Source organism: Pogona vitticeps, chromosome 4, assembly GCF_051106095.1.
Source record: "Pogona vitticeps strain Pit_001003342236 chromosome 4, PviZW2.1, whole genome shotgun sequence".
Taxonomy (NCBI): Eukaryota; Metazoa; Chordata; class Lepidosauria; order Squamata; family Agamidae; genus Pogona; species Pogona vitticeps.
In genome coordinates this window covers 201134343-201154723 of record NC_135786.1, presented here as the reverse complement: position 1 = coordinate 201154723, position 20381 = coordinate 201134343, and the positions used below count along the sequence as shown (strand labels likewise).

General features: G+C 39.0%; 1 protein-coding gene across 1 annotated transcript in view; it reads left to right on the top strand.

Moving 5' to 3' along the window:
- Positions 1-20381, top strand: part of CPA6 (carboxypeptidase A6) — a 46500-nt gene that overhangs the window by 4266 nt on the left and 21853 nt on the right. Inside the window, exons 2-7 of the mRNA XM_020812418.3 lie at positions 7878-7953; positions 10566-10690; positions 12812-12926; positions 14451-14552; positions 15624-15728; positions 20243-20353. Coding sequence (XP_020668077.3) covers positions 7878-7953; positions 10566-10690; positions 12812-12926; positions 14451-14552; positions 15624-15728; positions 20243-20353 — 634 coding nt within the window. The remainder of the gene's footprint in view (positions 1-7877; positions 7954-10565; positions 10691-12811; positions 12927-14450; positions 14553-15623; positions 15729-20242; positions 20354-20381) is intronic.

Here is a 20381-nt window from a genome sequence, read left to right as displayed (position 1 = left end):
GAAGAGGATTAGGGAGAACAAAAATTGTGTAGAATTTCTAAGGTCTGAATAGGTCTTCCCACAATCCCTCCCCTTTGAAAATATATTACCCATTTCAACAATTTAAATGGGTTGTTGGTTTGATAGGGTTTGTACTGTAGTTTCTATGGACGGAAAAGAGCAGATACGGATTAAATGGTTTTCAATGCATTCCTATGGGAAATGCAGATTCAACATAAGAACTTTTCAACTTGAGAACCACCTTCCAATACAGATTAAGTTCTTAAGTAGAGACCCCACTGTAGGAACTAAAAAAGAATTTTGTTCAACAGTCTCAACAAAAGTAGCCTTTTTTGCACCTTTCTAGACCTGTTTTAAGAATAAACGTCTTGCCTTAACATTTTTCACATTTGAGATGTTTCACATTCTGTTTCAGAGAAATCAAGTGGACTGTACCCAGCTTCTAGCAAGCACACAGTTGAAAAGGTTAAAAGATAAAGTGCCTACAGTTGAGAAAAAGTACATACAAGCACATTTTAGTTGATGGGGAAAACAGATGTACAGCATTGGGTAAAATGCATAACATATGTGCACAGATACATAAATAAAATGGTTATGCATATGTTATGAATTTCAAAGTGGGAAGGAAAAAACAGATCTTGCAACCTGATACAGAACAGGTTGTCAAAGAAAATACAAATGGGTTTTGGAGATACATACCATAATCAGGACAGAGAGATTTTCACACCCCCAGTTAGAAGTGAAAGGTGCCACCATACCTGGCCCAAGTGACTGTCTGTAAGAGTAAGAGAGGTAGAGAGTGACAGCTAGCATTCCCTGGTGTCTTTCCTCTTTGTACTTCATGTTCTGTTGCTCCTCCACCCATAGGCTGATCCTCTTAGCCTTGACCTGACCATACCTCTTCCCCTTGCTTTTAGTCATAGTGATATGAGACCCCACAATTTCCTCTCTCCCAAATATGTAGATCACTTTAATAAACCTTGCCTTCAAAGAACACAGTTTTTGCTGTAGTTTTAGAAGAAAACAAAGATATGTGGCATCTCAAGACGAACTATTATATTTTAATGTGAGCTTTTGTGGACATTGTCAGTTTTTTGTTGGTGTTTCTACATATGAACTAAGAACGTTATTGTCCCAATTTAATTCCTTATAGGTTTGGAACATATTAGGAAGAAATGCTTTTTCTTTTTAAATGTTGGCAATGTTACATATCAATGAGAGTAGCAGCTGTGAACAAGCTATCAGTACTACAGAAGAATTTTAATTTGCAAATGTTACTCTGATGGATTGCAAATTACCCAGCCAACATTAACCAGTTTAAAGAAGTTATATTTTCAAGCAAGGCACTAGGGATGAGCAAAATGTGGCCCTTGGACTGCATGCAAGGACCCAAAGACAGCTACCCTGGGAGTTCCCAGCTTCTTTCAAACAATAAAACCAATTTGGCCATGCTCTAGCACTCTTAAGTCCCCGACAGCCCCAATTAAAAAAAAAGGAGCACACATTTTTAAACTAAAAAAATCTACAAGATCTAAAAAATATAAGGAGTAGATACATAATGACTTTGGACTTCTGGAGGTTGTGCATGCCTGCTGTGCACAGAAATGATAAGCAAATAAGTTGTGCTTCTGTGTATGAAACATATCTTTACAAACATATCTTTTTAGAGCCAATGTTTTTGTGGGCCAAAATTCATATGGACATATAGTATGAAACATACCATGTTTCCCCGAAAATAAGACAGGGTCTTATATTAATTTTTGCTCCAAAAACACATTACGGCTTATTTTCAGGGAATGTTTTATTTTTTTTCCATGTACAACAAACTACATTTATTCAAATATAGTCATGTCTTCTTCTGGTTGCTGCACAATGTTGGAGGGCAGGGCTTCCCTTAACTAGGGCTTATTTTGGGGATAGGGCTTATACTACGAGCATCCTGAAAAGTCATACTAGGGCTTATTTTCAGGTTAAGTCTTATTTTCAGGGAAACAGGGTAGAAAGTCCTAAAATGTATGGTGTAACATTTTAAGAGTTAATAGCAACAACTGAGTTGTGCAATGACTAGAATGTTGAGCCAGGACGGTAGGGAAATCTTGGTATGGATCTCTACATTATTATGAAATAATAATAAGCTTGGACCAGTCACACTCTTGTCAGCCTAAACTAGTTCAGTGTTGATGTGACAAAAACATGAGGAGGACTACACAAGAGATGAGATAAAAATATGATAAATAAATGTAATACGCACAATTAATCTTCACTATCCCAAAAGAAAAAGTAGTTGTAAGATTGCAAAAAGATTGTCGTAAAGTGGATTCATCGTAATGCGGGGCAATTGTAAAGCAAGGCACCACTGTACTACTGTTTTGGTTTTGTATGCTGATTTTGAAACATACAAGGTCCGGGAATGAGTTATCCAGGAAAAACCCATGTCTATCATAAAAGCCTTTTCAAGTCTGGGAAAACCAGACTGACTAGAGGTAGTCAAAGAGAATGCTATTGCTGTAGAGATATCTCTATAGATCTAGAGTTCTAACTTCTAGCCCCAGCAACTCCAGTCACCAGCAAAGTTTTGGTGATCAAAATAAGATAAATAAAGTATCTTCAGAAACCACTTCCAGAATAAAAGAAGCTTCATCATCCAGTGCTCTGCAGCAGTTGTAGTCTTTTCCACTAAATCAAGGGTCTCAAACATGTGGCCCGGGGGCCATTTACGGCTTGCCAGATGATAGTTTACGGCCCCCGCCTTTCCTACCGCCTGAAGTGCCCACGCATCCTCTGCTGTCAAGAGTAAAAAAAGCCTCGCCTTGCTCGCCGGCTCTCTCCCAAGACAGTGCCTCTTGCACCCTCCATCTGCAACTGCAGCCTGCCAGCCAGCCTGCCTGTCTACCGGCTAAGGAAGCTTCTGGGCAGCTTCCTTGGGCTCTTGCTCCGCTTGGCGCAAAATCTGATGTGGCCCAGCCTCACCCAGACTCTGCCTCCAGCGGCCCCCAGGTAAATTGAGTTTGAGAAGCCTGCACTAAACCCACATGCTGTCAAAACTTCAGTCATGTCTACTTGAAACTGTGTCAACCATAGCCAGAATGGTGTTGGATATTTGTGCACACACGATGAACTGCAGAATTTGCTGCAACTAAACTGGTCAGATTTTGATTGCACATCAGTCCCAATCCTGATTGTGCACCTTGCATATATACCCAGAGCTTTGCCAATTAGTTGATGCAACTTCCACAGTTCTTATGCACAAGTAAATGTGCAATAGGATTTTGGCCATTTTAGATTAGCCTGCTTTATTGTTCTATCTGGTTGATCAGAAATAGTGGTTGAGTGACAACAGGACACTCTCATCCAGATTTGTAGAATAGCTTATATTAAGCCACTTTGCACCTCCTTTCTCACCTTTGGACCTACTAGAACAAAAAAAAAGAGATCATTGATGTAATTCCAAACAGGGATGGACTCGTGGCCATGGAACTATGTCATCCTCCCAAAGTATCCAAAGCTCCATGAGCCTAAGAACATGACTCCCATGCTGCACCCAGGTTTTCTACATTCATCCCCATAAGAATCTAAAAAAATCTGTACAAAGGGTAGAAATCAATTGCATCCATGTGCATCAGGCACATCCTGTCACAGATATATCTGTTTTCAGCTTTGTCTTATAAAAAACTGAAAGTATGTTGGGTCTCAATGAATTGTATATGGCACATCACAAAGTAGCACTGTTTGTCTGCAAAAGAAGGGACCCATATGCAGGAACAGGAGAGATGGGAGGCTTTTGTTCCTTCTTTACAAATGTAGCTGTAAAAGGAACACAACTGAAGTATCACATATTAGGATGGAACAAAGACTGTACAGTGCCTCAGAGAAAAAGAAAAGAAAAGCCCATAAAATTAAATGGCCCCAAAAGACTTTATTGTATGCTGTAAAAGGATGGAAAGCTGGCAGCTGTTGCTACATAATCAGATTGAATGGGCGGTACTTACTTTTAAACTGGTAGTTAGGTACCAGATGTTGTTCTCAAGAAAGAAATATAAAAGACCAGCAGTACTGGAATAATCTTTGTGTTCTTTATTAGGCAGAGATCACAAGGTGTTTTTTTTTAAATGCTAAAATAGATGCACTGTCATCAGCATCATTCATGAATTATTTCTTGTAGCTTGTAATTGGGTTTGATACAAGTACTGTAGAATTCTGAAAACTAGATGATTCCATAGGTAAAAATGGAGGATGCAATTTTCATCCACTTTCCACCATATAGCCTTCTTCAACACTGACTGAGGATATTCCAGAAAATTGTCCTGGAATGCCCAGTGCTTCAGAGAGGAGAAGGAATTAACCAAATGAACACCTTCTCCAATGGAGTCCAGTCCTCTTGGTTCAAGTTCTACTCTACCAATGGAAGGTGCCTTTCTTGTATTAGAGAGTCGATTCTGCATCTAAACGTCTGCCTGTTTTTGAGCTACAAAGATTACTACTAACACAATGGTCTATGAAAATTCTTTTTAACCTGATTAGTGTGCCCTGGTGCAGATACCTAATTATTAGAACTGAAACAAAGCAGCACTGATATCATTCCAAACAGGGATGCACTATAAAGGAGGTATGTTGGGCATGTTCTAATTATTAGAACTATTCAAATTATTAGAACTAATATTTTATAGCCAGCACAGCCATGTTCATTTCTTCAGAAAGGGTAGATTGTAGAACATGTCTTGCAAATCCAGGTCAGAGACCAGAATCAAACTCTACTTTCTGATCTTTATTTGGATGAAAAGATCCTTAACCAATCTTTATTGATTGAAAACCCTTTCAGGCAAGTAATGAATGAAAGAGACTTCAGTAGTGTTTTTTACAACATACTGAAGCTCATAACATAACATCCTACAGCTACAGCTCACTGTATAAATATTAATTAATTAATGTCTGCTTAAGAATATTCATGGAAAAGAGCCATGCGCCTTTGTCTGCATTGATAAAATCCATGCAAAATTTTTATTGGCTACAGTAGATTTTTACATACAGACACTAAAGAATGGAATGGAACAATTAACAAAAGTAAATATCAGTTTTCATGGGTAAACTATGTTTCCAGCAAAAACTACCAACAATTGAAGTGGAATGCTAAGAGCCTTGTATAATGTAAACATACTTGGATTTATTAGTTAAATACTATCATTGTCTGCTTCGCCTGCTCAGGGTTCAAGGAGGTCATTTGAATTGACTCCCTTCTTCCCTGAAGAAACCATAGGACAGCAATAATAAAGTCTAGCTGTGAGCTACAAAGGGGAGTAATAACATTTAACATTCCAGAAACACAGCCTAATTCTCAAGCTCCCTGAAACTTCTCCAAGCATTTGTCTCTGTGCAGACTGAACAGTGTCAATTTATTCTTGCTATGCTTAGAAGCAAGGTGGGAGACTGTGGAATATTCAGCACTAGGAATTCATCTCACGTCTTTGCACAGCTAGATTTTCAGATGCTGCTAATAGTTTGTTTTTAATAAGCTTGAAGCATGGTATTTCAAATGGATAACCTTTTAAAAGTACAATTGCTGTCTTTTAAACCTTGAACATTAAGCAGCCTTATGAAATAGCTGTCTTAATGGAATAGAACTTCATAGATATATTGTGATGAGTGATGGATGCTTAATACACAAGATCCCAAGAAGGTTCTTGGATAGCCTGGGAAGAAATATCATATACATTGTTAAACAATCTCAGATGGACACATTCTGGGTACTGACATTTATAGGTCACATATGTAAAGTCTACCTCTTATCCGTCAGTATCCTTTGAGCTACATTAGGGAGTTTGGAAGGTGCCAAAGACCACATGAATATCTGTTGAAACAAAACCAGGTGCTCTGAAGGCTTTTCCAAATGCTCTGTTAAAAGGCACCTTCTCCTGATGCATTTCAACCTTCATGCAGTGGTTTAGAAAGTCCCACAGCTCATGGTGTGCTTTGGGCTGCTTGCTTTGTGCACATTTGCAGGTGCTCTTGTTACAATGAGAAATGGAAGGGAAAAGGGTGGGGGTGTACCAAAGGCTATTGGCTTAGGAAGGAAGGAAGGAAGGAAGGAAGGAAGGAAGGAAGGAAGGAAGGAAGGAAGGAAGGAAGGAAGGAAGGAAGGAAGGAAAATTAAAACTAAGAAAGCTAAGCAATTGAAAACAAACAGATGCCTTCTCCTGATATGAGGCATACGTTTCTCTGTAGCTCCATGAAGACCAATTCAGGAAGGTCCACAGTCCCAGAATTGTTCATACAGTGGGAATAAAAGTGTCTTTTTGTAGTCCAGGCTGTTCCTGGGCACTGAAATGGAAATTGTCTAAATGCAGAAGGGATTGTTTTCTCGAAGGTTTTCACTGCTGAAATGGTAGATTGTAGAACATGTCTTGCAAATCCAGATCAGAGACCAGAATCTCTACTGTCTGATCATTATTTGGATGAAAAGATCCTTAACCAATCTTTATTGATTGAAAACCCTTTCAGGTAAGTGATGAATGAAAGAGACTTCAGTAGTGTTTGTTGTAGGTTGTAGGTTTTTCAGGCTGTTTGACCATGTTCTGGAGGCCATGTTCTGGCAGAGCACAGACAAGAATTCTGGCTCCTGTCCTCTGAAGATGCCGGCCACAGAGACTGGCAAAATGTTAGGAAGAAAAACCTCCAGAACATGGCTAAACAGCCCGAAAAACCTACAACAACCAACGCAGAAAGGATTGCTTCAAAAGGAGTTAAAGGAAATGTGTAAATGAAACAGCAGCATAACATAAATGTGATGAACTCTCTGGGCTAGGAGAAAGTCAACAGGAATAGAAAACCTTCCAGGAAACCCCAGGAAAATTACAGGTTACCAAAACTGTGTATCAAAAGGAATAGAAAGACACTCTAATGGTTTGGACCCAAGATAAAGGGTAGAAATAGAAAACCCAGAGAGGATCAGAACTCTGGGTGTGTTTGATGAGTTGTCAGAGGATTTTTTAAAAAAAAAAAGGTGTTGGTGAATAAACACCTTTTTCAGACTCCTGGATTAAGCCTAGGCTGTCATCACACATTACAAACTCATACTGTACTTCCAAGGAACCACTTCCAGCTGATGATATTTTGACTGAATGCTCTGTCTGACATTTCACAGCTCAAGAATATTTCCCACCTGGGCTTTAGACAAGTAAATCTGAAGTTAACCTGGAATGGGTTTACAATGGCGGTAGTTAGTAAAGCATCTCCATATAACAGAATTCTCATACTTTTCATATGTGCATAAAAAAAAATCCTGCTAACTGAGTTACAAAATATTTCATGATTGCTATACAGTATTCATATATATTTTAATTATGTTAGATATTAATTGCTCATGAGCTACCAACAGGAACCTTTCTTCCCTAGCTGTTGTAAATCTGTTGTTAAAGCAAATTTTTGGTATAGTGTAAATGAGGTACATTACAGTACTTGGATGATATGTGAAAATAACTTGTAAAATCCATCATAGTAGAGCTTAACAACTGGATTTAGCCACTGTTTGCCATAAGTGTTTGGATGTTGCAGTAGAATGAAGGAATGAATGAATGAAGGAATGAATGAATACATGCCAAATGGAAGTACCGTATCTCTATTATCTACATATGTAATTCCCAACCTTGACTAAACTAGGTCTTCTTGGACTCCCAGAACTCCCAGAAGCATTCCCCACTAGCTATGCTGGCTGGGATTTGCAGTCCAGGAACACTTGGGTTACTCAAGATTGGGAACCATTGATCTAAAGTATATAGTGGTATTTTTTTTTACTGTCTCAAGACAGCAGTTTCTGTTTTTGGTATTCTTTTTTCCTTGTTGGGAAAAACTTTCTAAATTTGCATTACAATGTTGTTTAATAGGGACAAAGTGATACGGGTTGTTCCAGAGAATGACAAAGAAGCAGAAACTCTGAAGATCCTTTCTCAACAGCTTCAGGTGAGCTGGTCCTTTGCATTGTTGGGGATTGTGTCATGGGATGAGTGACATCACCTGCCTGTCATCAGGGGGTCTTGTGGTTTTGATCAATATGCTGTCTAATAAGACTAGAAGAGCAGGAGTTTGTCAGATTAACAAGCTTTAGGTCAATCAGATTAAGTATAGATTTCTGTTTATTAGTGACATGTGATTGTTAAGAGTATTATACTAAAGCAGCTCATTTATCTATTCATCTGGCTCCAGGGTAGGCAAAATGTGGCTCTCAAGACTTGGTTGGACTGCAGCTCCAGCTGGCAAAGGTAGTAGTTAAACAACATTTGGAGAGCTGCAGTTTGGCCACCCATGATCTCTAGCCCATTGTTGGCTACCTTACCTGGCAAGGGCTGTGGCAGAGGCTTTTCATCTCTCTACTGCCACATTCTTTTAACTCAAGATGCACAAGATTTAACTGGAAATTGTTCAGCAAAACATGTGCTCTACCCTGCATCTATGGCTCCTCTGCTCAGATTTTTTTTCAGTTTTAATGAAAGATAAATGCAGCACCTGCTACGTGTCATGTACAAAAGAAAGAGAAAGTCAGTCCTCAAAATAAACAAAAACAGCTTGGTAGTTTCTTGAGCTCTGTATGAGTATCAGTCATCCAGCTGGCAGTGGCATGATTATAATTGTACAAAACAGGAAAGCCATGGGAAGCTCTTAGGTGCATTCATATGTCTCATGACTAAATTTCTGCATTTAAATGAGGACAGCATATGCACAACCTCCACCCATGACCTTTTCACTAATCCATTTAGGTGTTCGAAACAGATGCAGTCTAATAAGGACATGATCTGATAGCCGTTCAGCTGTCCCAAAACACCATGTAAAAGAACCACATATTTCTGCCATGGCAAGACTGTCAGCAGAGGAAAGGTGATAAGCAAAAGAGCTGCAGTTCAGCAATTACATACAAGTGACTTTAATTATGTAGTGTTTTATGCTAGCCTTCCAGGTAAACCTGAGACATGTTTTAAGCAGCACTTATGGAGCATTTCTGACTTGCATTGTAAATATAAATTGCCTTGTCATATTACCAACCTTCATTCCTCAAGGGAAAAAGCAAATGCATTTGAAGCCAGTGTAACAGAGTTGACAATCATTTCAAGAATGAACTTGCTTATTCCTAAATACTGTAAGTGGAAGCTCATGAATGGTTTGCGTTAATTAATATGTCCTCTGTGTAACCTTTGACATCTCTGTGTTTTGAAGACATGTATCAAACCAATCTACTGAAGTATATTGTTCAGCACATCTATGTCCTTCGTGCAATGATTTGTATTTATGCAGCCAAGTTAATTGCCCTAAAATGCTGCCTGTACTCAACTCCACAAAAGGAGCAATATAAGAGAATACCAACTTAGCTTTCTTGCGCAAGTAATTTGTTTGTTATTTTTAAGTAAGGAAGAATACAAAAGCCTGGTTTACTTTTGATGTGCCTTCTTCGTTTAAAATGTATTACATATTGCACCATCTTTTTATTACATACTTACAAACCTTGCAAAACATATTTGTATGGAATGTGTTGATGCAGCTGAAATGCTTTTGCATTATTCTGTGGCCTGGTCAAAATAAAGCCTGAAAGCAGCAGTTACTGACTACATCTGATATAATTTTGGCAGACTATGTAATTCTTTGAAGCAATCATGGGAAGTTTATAGGGGACTGAAAACAGAGAATGCTTTTTTTTTTAAAAGCAAAGTGTGCTGCTTATAGACCGCCCCATAGTGCTTCAAGCACTCTCTGGGCGGTTTACAAGTTAATTATGCAGGCTACACATTGCCTCCCTAGCAAGCTGGGTACTCATTTTACCAACCTCGGAAGGATAGAAGGCTGAGTCAACCTTGAGCAGGCTACCTGGGATTTAACCCCAGGTCGTGAGCACAGTTTTGGCTGCAGTACAGTGGTTTAACCACTGCGCCAAGAGGTTTGACTTATAGTAGCCATGTGGCAAGTAAGGGTAATCTTAATTTTTTTAAAGATTTAATTTATGGGCGCCCATTCAATAAAGCAATATACTAATGTGCCCTATGGATGTGATTCAAAGGAAGCATACAGTATAAACATCTTCAGAGCCTAAGGCTGGAATCCAGTCTCCTCTTCTATTATGCAGTCACAAACTCCAAAGAAGGCTGCAATCATGACACATCTGGGAGGTACACAGAATCCATTGAAATGTACTCTGATTGCACTATGAATCTACTTAAAGGTACAAGGACCACAAGAATATGCGGGGTCAAACTAAGCAGAAAGAAAGTGATCCCATTTTGCAGCTTTTACTCACATGACACATTTTGGCATCACTGTGCTTTCATTGTGATAGAACAAAGGACTGAGCTAAAATAATTCTACTTTCTTTATTGGAGGATTAATTTTAAAAGCTAAAAATGGAGTACGATCCTAATGTTTTTTTTCATGTTGCAGTAAGTGCCCACGCATTGCTCACTAATGATAAAGGGATTCTCTTTCCCATGTTATTACAGTACAATAGAATATGACTTTGATATCTTAAACTCATGCATGTTCCCAATCTAGACTGAATAAATATGAATTACAGGTTGGTTCCTGCACTACAGGTGGATCTGTGGCAGCCTGGCAGTATTTCCTACATCTCTAAGAATGCCATTACAGATGTACGGGTGACGAGGAACAATTCACAGATTCTTCTGTCCTGCCTACAACAAGCAAACATCCATTATAAGTAAGCATGAAATTCAGTTTTTGAAAGCCCACCTGGAATATTGTACGCTGGTTTCAGTCTGTTCCATTGGTCTTGTCTGAAGATACATTCGGTGTATTATTGTGCCTTTTTAATTATAGTAGATAAAGTGTGCTCAGAACTATCTGCAAAATGATTGTTTGAATGAAAGCAGGCACATCCTCTACCAGGCAGATGCTTTAATTAAATATGTTCCTTTCAAATGGAGAATAGTTTTCCCAGCACATGGAGGCTTGCTTTGTTTCTCAGAAAAAGGATAATTATTGCTACTAGTTCTATCACCTGCTTGATTTATATTTGAGCATTTTTATGTAAGAATGCTGCAGATACAAGACACCACATGCCATGGTATGGCAAGATACACTCGTCTCATCAGACAGACCACGTAGAACATTGTTCCACTACTATTATGTATTCCGATAGCTTTCTCGTTACTTAGTAGGGAATTTCACTTCACATCATATTTTTTAAACAACATTTAAAAAATAAAATAACCAGCATTTGTCTGATTGTCCGACTTTAAGGACAAGAATCTGTATGTTAATGAAATTAGGTTGAGCAAATGACCTTACCTTATTCAGGATTTGTATACTTTGAGGTGCATTGCATGAGATATGCCATCTATTACAAACTCCTTTTCTTGTAAAATACAGCAGATGGTTTTGAACAGAGTATTCCAGATGGAGCTTTTAATGTGTGCAGTTCTTCTGCTATATTCTCAGAAATTTTATGTGGAATCCAGATGACCTGGACTTCTCCTTGTAACCGTCCCATGTTTTCTCACTACTTTTGCTGTCTTTTTTCTTTTCAAAGAAAATCTCTTAAGTTCAGAAATAGTAGAAGCACAATCCCTTTTGATCTGTAATACTAGAAGTTCTCCATCTGGAAGCATCCATAGATCACAGAATATGACATTTTATATATATATATATATATATTCATTTGAACCTTATTTTTCTTATGCTAAGAAAAAAGGTGCAAAGCTTCAATGCCTGTCGGCTAGTAAATATCACAGAATACTAATTACAGAAACAGGTGATTGCCTGCCAGTTTGTGTTCAGACCTAACTGAAATACATACTAATCTGTTTTTGGTTTTTTGCTGTTTGCTTTTGTTTGTTGGGTCTTTAACTGATGTTATCAATACATACTCAAATATTTTTGTGTAGTTCTTGAAGACATGTCATTTTTTAACATAAGAAGTGAAGCTGGGTTTTATTAAGCTATTTCTTACAGCTTCTTTTGGGCTGCTAATATGCTGCTGGTATGTCCCAAATATTAAAAAAAAATCAGTAGAGTATATCACAATCCTTAAAATTTGTTTCTACAGTCAGCATGAAATAAAAATGGTTCTGCATTTTTTTAACATTGTGCTGCTGTCATGGTTTACATTATAAAGCATAATGTATCTCTATGTCAAATCTTGTGACCTAGCTATTGGCAAAATTTATTAGATTTCATCAAAGTTAGTTCTTGTGGATAAAATGTGACAAATTATTATGTTGAGGCCCATTTGGTTTTTTTATTTTATTTTATAAAGACTCCAAGATTAATTTTTTTCAGATGTTAAAAATGTAAATTGCTTAAATAATTATGAACCAATGTTAGTTAATTTAACCTGGTTGACTGGTAGCTATACATTTTAATAAAGTGGATGACACTGATTTTTATGTGTTTTTCTCTTTGCCTTTTAATACACTACCATATAAAAAAAGGTAAAGGTTCCCCTTGACAATTTTTGTCCAGTCGTGTCCGACTCTAGGGGGCGGCGCTCATCCCGTTCTTCAAGCCATAGAGCCAGCGTTTTGTCCGAAGACAATCTTTCCGTGGTCACATGGCCAGTGTGATTTAGACACGGAACACTGTTTTACCTTCCCACCGAGATGGTACCTATTTATCTACTTGCATTTGCATGCTTTCGAACCGCTAGGTTGGCGGGAGCTGGGACAAGCAACGGGCGCTCACTCCGTCGCGTGGATTCGATCTTACGACTGCTTGGTCTTCTGCCCTGCAGCACAGGCTTCTGCGGTTTAGCCCACAGCGCCACCACGTCCACCACTACCATATGCTATGCATTTATTCAGGTTCCTTTCTTTTGATACAGAGTCCTCATATCTGATCTGCAAAAGGCAGTGGAAAAGCAAAGTGGTTCAAGGTCATCGAGGAATCGTAGATCATTATCAGGATATAGTTATGAAATATATCATTCATTGGAAGAGGTATGCAACATTAAAATGGTATCTTATGTATTTGCAGATGGATGTTCTTATAACCAAATAAGAAGATGGCAGGGAAATAGCACAATTAAATCATTGTTATTTTGCAAGACTCCTTATAATAAGGTTTTAAAAGATACATAAGATAAGAAAGTCTTTTAAAAATATTTTTAAAAGACAAATTAACCTTGCACCCTTTAATGACCAAAAACATGAAGGGTTTGGGTACTCTAGGGCAGCGGTCCCGAACCTTTTCGGGACTGCGGACCAGCTGAGAAAGGCAGGGCACCCCCCTGCGCTTGTCTGCACATGTGAAGGAGTGCTCTCTCTTGGACACATGCGTTAAGCAGTGGGGAGCACATGCGCATGCCAGTGTGCGATTGCTCCTCCACCCCTTCACACATGTGCTGGAGCGCCTGCACGTGCACACACCCCACTTCTTCGTGTGGGCACTTGGGCGCATGCATGAAGGGGTGAGGGAGCACTCACACCAGTGCTGGCACACATGCGCAAAGCAGCTGTGGGGGGGGAGTGTGTGCGGGAGGTCTGTCTTCGTGGCCCAGTGCGGCTCAGGCTACAGACCTTCACCGGGCCACGGACTGGGGGTTGACGACCTCTGCATGAGGGTATTGGGAACCCCATAAAACATGGCAGGATTGCCCTTATACTCCCTAGACAGTACTGTACAATGAGACTTTTTCAGCAAAAGGTTGTTGGTATATATATTTATACAGCACAGAATATGTATATGTGTATCAGTATGTTTTAATGTGTTTGCTATGATAGACCAGAATGTTGTATTTGCATAGCATAGGATACAGACCAATCAGAATGTGTTTGGAGTCAGCCAGGCTGCTATATATGGCTGGTGCCAGTTATAAGTCAGTCAGGGTCCAATACGTGACAGGGACAAAACCAAATATGTAAAAGACCTCAGACATGGTTAAACATGTAATAGATAGGGACTGAGGACAACATGTGGCTCAGCACAGGACAATGTACAAACATGTAATAGGTTTCAGTGACAAAGAAAGATGTAACTGACAAGATTTATAGGTCCAGTTAATACTTACAGACATAATAGTGTAACCATAAGAATGTTACTTATTTACTAGAGAAAATACATCTGTCATACCAAATACCTAAATACTATCAGTTATGTTGTATTTTTCTTATGTTTTTAAGCATGAAAGTTAATTAATGTTTTAACCAAAAGCAAAACTGATTATTTGATCAATTGCTGGCACAAAACACACATAAGGGAGAACGCCCAATTCAATTATTTAGAAAAGTGTTTTTTATCTATACACTTCAAGCTGCTGTGTGCCTGTTCTGCAAATTATAGGTTATACCATGTTATAATCAAACACCAACAAAAGCTGTCTTCAATGTGTTAAAATTTGAGCTACTTTCAATAGTAACAACTCTCTAAGGCATAGTGTGCTAGTTATTTCCTTTGACATATTTGATTTTAATGCAAAAGGAAAATTATTCCTATGAATCCACAAGTCCTAATTCTTATTTTAGATTCAAAATTGGATGTATCACCTGAACAAAACTCGTTCAGATCTTGTTCATATGTTCTGTGTTGGCAAGTCATATGAAGGAAGACCACTTTTTGTGTTAAAGGTAAATTATAATTGATCAGATATTACTGGAGTCATCATTAGAAATGACTAGAGAAATCTTCCTAGACATATTTATTACCTATGAAGAGTATCAAATATGCAATCTTCTGTTTTCCATAAAAGTACTGTCAAAGCCAGGTAGACCCATTTAAATGTTAGCTTTATTGTCAACTGCTGATGTTGACATGAAGAACTACTTAATGATTCTTTTCAGAATTTTGTCGACTCTTGCTTGTACACAGAATGTGGGAAAGTAACTTTGTGAATTACAACTCCTGGGATCCCCCAGCCATGGCCATGTTGATTAAGGTTCTGGGGATTGTGGTTTTAAAAGTAACTTTTCCAAGCTTTGTCGATTTAGTAGCTGTGTGCCATTGCACTATGTCAAGGCTAAAATTAGACCAAGCATGGTAAAAGTTTTTCTAAGAATGTTCTTTCCATCTTTGATGAAATATTAGTGGTATCCTAGTCACCCTTTCCTTAACCCTTGTACTCTCTAGTCTATTGGCATCTTCAACTTAAATTCTGCCAGGACTTGGTTCGTGTAAAACATGAACTTTTCTGCTGAGCAGAGTCCATATTTTTTTCACACATCACAACCATTCAGTGGTTGCGCTAAGAAACATTTCTCAGTCTGAGTATCATATTTAAGCTTCCTTTCTTGTTTTCAGTTCTGGCAACCAGTATGTTTTATTTCTTTGGATTAGTTCCAGAACAAGTTTAGTAGAAATTACAGATATGTATTTCTTTGGATATTTACTGGGTAGTATTATGGAAGTATATGGTACAAAATCAGTTTATAGTTTGCAAGAGAGCAAGACCATGATTCAAGTCACTTAATCTTTCTTTTCTTTTCCAACATCATCCTTCTGTAGTGCCATGCTAAAATCATTTCAAAATTATTGGAGATAATTGATGGGGGAGGGGAAGAGTCAGATGATCCAATAGAAAGAAATTAGAGATTTCTAAGAGGTTGATGCTAGTCCTTTGTAACAGGTGGCTTCAAATCTTCATGGTTCATTAATTTCTGCCTCTGCTTCTCATGCTGACTAATATACCTTTACCACTGCAGCTAGGCAAAAGATCAGCAGGTTACAAGAAAGCTGTCTGGATAGACTGTGGAATTCATGCAAGAGAATGGATCGGCCCAGCCTTTTGCCAGTGGTTTGTGAAAGAAGTAAGCATTGCTTTCCTTACACAATTTTGGAAGTATAATGGAACAAATTTCGCAAAACCTTTCTACTAGATCAGGGGTCTCCAAAGTACGGCCCGCAGACCACATCTGGCCTGCCTGGCCTTTTTAACCGCCCCATGTCTGTGTGTGTATATATGTGCCCTTTCATCCATCCCCAGAAAGATCACTGTTAATGACTGTTAACAACCCATGACAATGGGTGGAGAAGGACTGCAGAGGTGGGATTTTCATTCCCCCCCCCCATCCTTTGTCCATCTAACAAGCCTATTCAGACCAGGGAGAAGTGAAACCAACATGGAGGATATATCGGGAATCTGCTACCAACTCTCTGCAGACTGAAGAAGCTACTTGGATGGGTAGTAAAACATTTCAACCTAATAAGAAAGAAGTCCAGTTGCCATGACTCAACTTCCAGATATATCCAGTTGATGTAATGTTTGGTACTGCATAATTCAAATTTAGCATCCATTCTAGGCACCAATCCATTAGAATTATATGCAAACTATTATGTGCACAGAAATTTGGAAAACATTTGGTGTTGAGTTCCAGTTCACTAGGGAGGGAGTAGCTCAACTCATATGACTTAAGTTGCCCAAAGGTCTTATACTGTTATATTGCCAGACTGGCACACTGTTTTTACTGATGCTGTTTAGTAAGATAGATTGTAGATGTAATTCTATGGTGTGCTAATGTCTGGGGATTCTGCCCACAGGGGAGGAATTGGACTTGCTGACTTTCTTGTTCATTCCAGGTATATATATTATTTAGAGCAATGGTTCCCAACCTTGGGTAACCCAGGTGTTCTTGGACAGTAATTCCCAGAAGCCTTCACCACCAGCTGTGCTGGCTGTGGTTTCTGGGAGTTGTAGTTCAAAAGCACCTGGAGTACCCAAGGGTGGGAACCATTGATGTGGAGCATTAAACTAGGATTGGAGATACCTAGGTAAAAATGCTCACACAGTCATGATAGTAGGCAACCAAGAGTCAGTCATTTGTCTTGTATTCCTTACCTACCCCACAGGGATGATGTGAGGATCAGATATAAGAGGAAGATGCTTTGTATGCCTCTTTACCTCCTTGAAAAAGGAAGGAGAGATAAAATTGTAATAAGTACACAAATACCGAATATGGATAACAATTTAATTTGCTTTGTGCGTTCTTCAAATATGAAATGCAATACCTTCATGTCACCACAATGAGGCATTGTTTCATCTGTAGTACATTTGAGAAGTTACAGCTGAATTGAATTCTACAGAGGGCCAATTACCAATTCAAGAACAATTTGATAAATGTGTTGTTGGTGATAAAGAGAAGCATTACTGCAGCAGCTTCCTCATGCAGAGGGAATATTGAAATAACAATCCCCAAATTGGTTTACTATGAAATTATTAATCAGTTCGGTGCAGACACCTCTGAATCTGTTAAAATTTTAATGTTGCTTGCCATATTTTACTTGCAAATGGAAATTATAAGAACAAAAATATTCTACTATGCCATGAAAAAAAGAGTAGGCTATCTCCAAGGTCTCCAGGGTCAATTTTCAGCTTGGCCAGCACTCCCAAAATGGGTGGAGCATAAGTAGGAGGACCCTAAGCAATGGGGCCTATGTGGATATTGTGTGTGTGTGTGTGTGTGTGTGTGTGTGTGTGTGTGTGTGTGTGTGCGTGTGCGTGTGCGTGTGCGTGTGTGTGAAAATTCATAAAAATATAATGAAAATGTCACTATGATGCATGTTTACATTTGTAAAGGTCAAAGGTGTTGCTGCAGTATCAGTTTTTTTCCCTTGGGAGACTCTGTTTAACTGTGCCTATATCTGATAATCTTGACAGCTGCCATACTTTGCACTATAATATTTCTTAAGTTGTGCTGATTTTTTTTTGTTGTTGTTGTTTGGCAAGGCCCTATATTCACTCAAAATCAGACAAACTAGTTTGCTGTAGAATTTAGCAAAGAACTAATAGTTTGTCCATGACTCCTGAAATGCAAAGCACTCCTGTTCAATTTTTCTCCTTTTTCCAGGAAGCATAATACTGGGTTATCAGGTGACTGTACATTTTAAAAATTATTTTATATTTAATAGTATTCCTTATAATAATTTCTTCACTCCCATAATATTTCTTCATAATTTATAATACTTCATACACAACCCATAATTCTGTTTTTTATTTCTATTTTTTTCCCTTCATTAATGAGACCCATAGTTAATTTTAAAAGATCAGCTTCCACCCCTTTTCTGGATGCATTATAAAAATTTCAGCAACTTGCACTTAACTGTGGTGAACCATAAAAATGAAACATTTCCCCTGAATAAATTCATAATGAGACCTATTATTTATTTTAACAAAGTTACTGGCTGATCTGGTCTTGGGTGTGATGCTGCAGTCACCTCGGCCTGTTGTGCTGGGGGACTCAACATCCTTATGGATGTTTGTCAGAAGCGTATCAGGACTTCATGTCTACCATGATAACCATGGGGCTGTCCTTAATGATATCTGGCCAAGCTCATGCTGCAAGGCACACTTTTGACCTGGTTTTCTGTGCTGGGCAGGATGATGATGATCTGGGTGTGGAATAACTCTTAGTAGTTCCATTGTCATGTCAGATCACTGTCTGGTAGGGTTTAGGCTTATTAGAACTTGGAGTTTCTGTAGGGGTTGGGGGCCAATTAAAATGGTCTGCCCTAGGGATCTACAATGGCTCTTGTACATGGTTTCTTGATAGCTGTCTTGGCAGGTGATCCTGTCAAAGCCTTGGCAGATCTCTGAAATGCAGAGGTGGCCAGAGCTATTGACACAATTGCTCCTAAGTGTCCCCTCCCACAGATTGCAGTCAAATTAGGTGCTTTGTTTACTAGGGAGCTGGGGATGATGAAATGAGTGGGACTAGAATATGATGGCAGAAAACGTGGAGCAGATCTAATTGAATACGGGCCAGAGCTCATTGGAAAACCTACTCCATGGCAGTGGTGGCAGCAAAAAAGCAATTCTTCTTTGCCATCATTGCATCTCCACAGAGCCATCCAGTGGAGCTTTTTGGGATGGTCAAGGGCCTGTTGCATATATGGCCACAAGAGGAGGATGCTGACCAATCAACAGCCTGTTGTGAAGATTTTGCACATCACTCTGTAGAGAAAGTCACTTCGATGCGCTCTAACCTAGATACCGTACAGTAGTTGAAATATGTTCTGTTGATATAACTTTGCCCCTGTTATAAAGGATACATTTTAACTGGCGCAGCCTGAGGGTGTGGACAGGATCTTTGGAGAGAGGAAAGCCACCACATATATGCTGGATCCTTGCCCTTCCTGGCTTATAAAAGCAGCCAGAGTGCTGGCCCAGTAATTTAGAGGAGTGTTGAATGCCTTCTTGCAGCAAGACAGGATATCAGCATGCCTAAAGAAGGCAATAGTAAGACCTTTGTTCAAAAAGTCCTCCTTGAATGCCACTGTATTGGATAATGATCAGCCAGTCTCCAATATTCCAGTTTGGGGCAGGATTTTGGAGCATGTGATGACATCCCAGCTCCAAAGGCTCCTGGATGATTCAGATTATCTAGATCCATTCCAATATGGCTTCAGGCTTGGTTACAGAGACAATTTTGGTCACCTTGATTGAACTGGACAGGGGGGAGTGTGTTCTTATTGGTTCTGTTGGTTCAGCATCTCAGCATGTTTGTTTGTTTTCTGCCTTTCTCTGCATGGGGGAGCCAAGACAGCTCAGATAAAATCAGATAAAACTATAAAATAAACTTACAGCCTGTCCAGACTGGCCATTGGGTGTGGGGTGGATCAGGCTATAAAGGGTCTGTTGAGTTTGCAGGGGTGGAGAGCAAGGTGCCATTTGGCGTGCTCCTCTCATCTGAACAGCAAACAAACCCCTTGCAAACCAACCACCTGTCAATTAAGTGCTTCCCCTAATCATCTGTGGAGGGTCAGGAGAAGTGGAAATTTTTTTACATCACCCCTCTCTCCTTCTTTCAGTTCCATTCTGTTTTCTCCCTTCTCCCTTCCCTGCTTCCTTTTCTTCCTCCCCCCCCCCCATTTTCTCTCCCTCACTCTCCTTTGGAATGTGCAGCCATGATGACAGTTGGAAGCTGAGGCTGCTGGGGGCTACTAGCTAAATAGGATAAACAAATAGTGTGCCAAAAGGAAAGCATACCCTACCACTGGGCCAGAAAGGTGTGAGACAGCTTTTAAAGAGGAATAATGGATCCTTCTAAGTAGAAACACTATCTGACAAGGTCTTTTTTTAAAAAAATCCAAACTGTGCCATCAGCAGTCCATATATCTATATGCCAGTATGAACAGCCCCAGAGTTGTAAAATAATATATAAATGTATATTTTTTAAAAAACTTTTGGGTTGCCAAAATTTAATATTTGGAGGACCATGCGTTGGACTAAGGGGACAGAGTGCTCCTGTAGGTTATATATGATTAACAACAAAAAAAAATTTTTAAGTTACAAACATTACTTCCACCAGTTTATATCCATTTGTAGGCTCTCCACACATATCAAAGTGACCCAGCCATGAGAAGAATGCTAAATCAACTGTATTTCTACATCATGCCTATTTTTAATGTGGATGGATATCATTTTAGCTGGACCCATGTAAGTAATTTTTCTGACATTAAAGTAT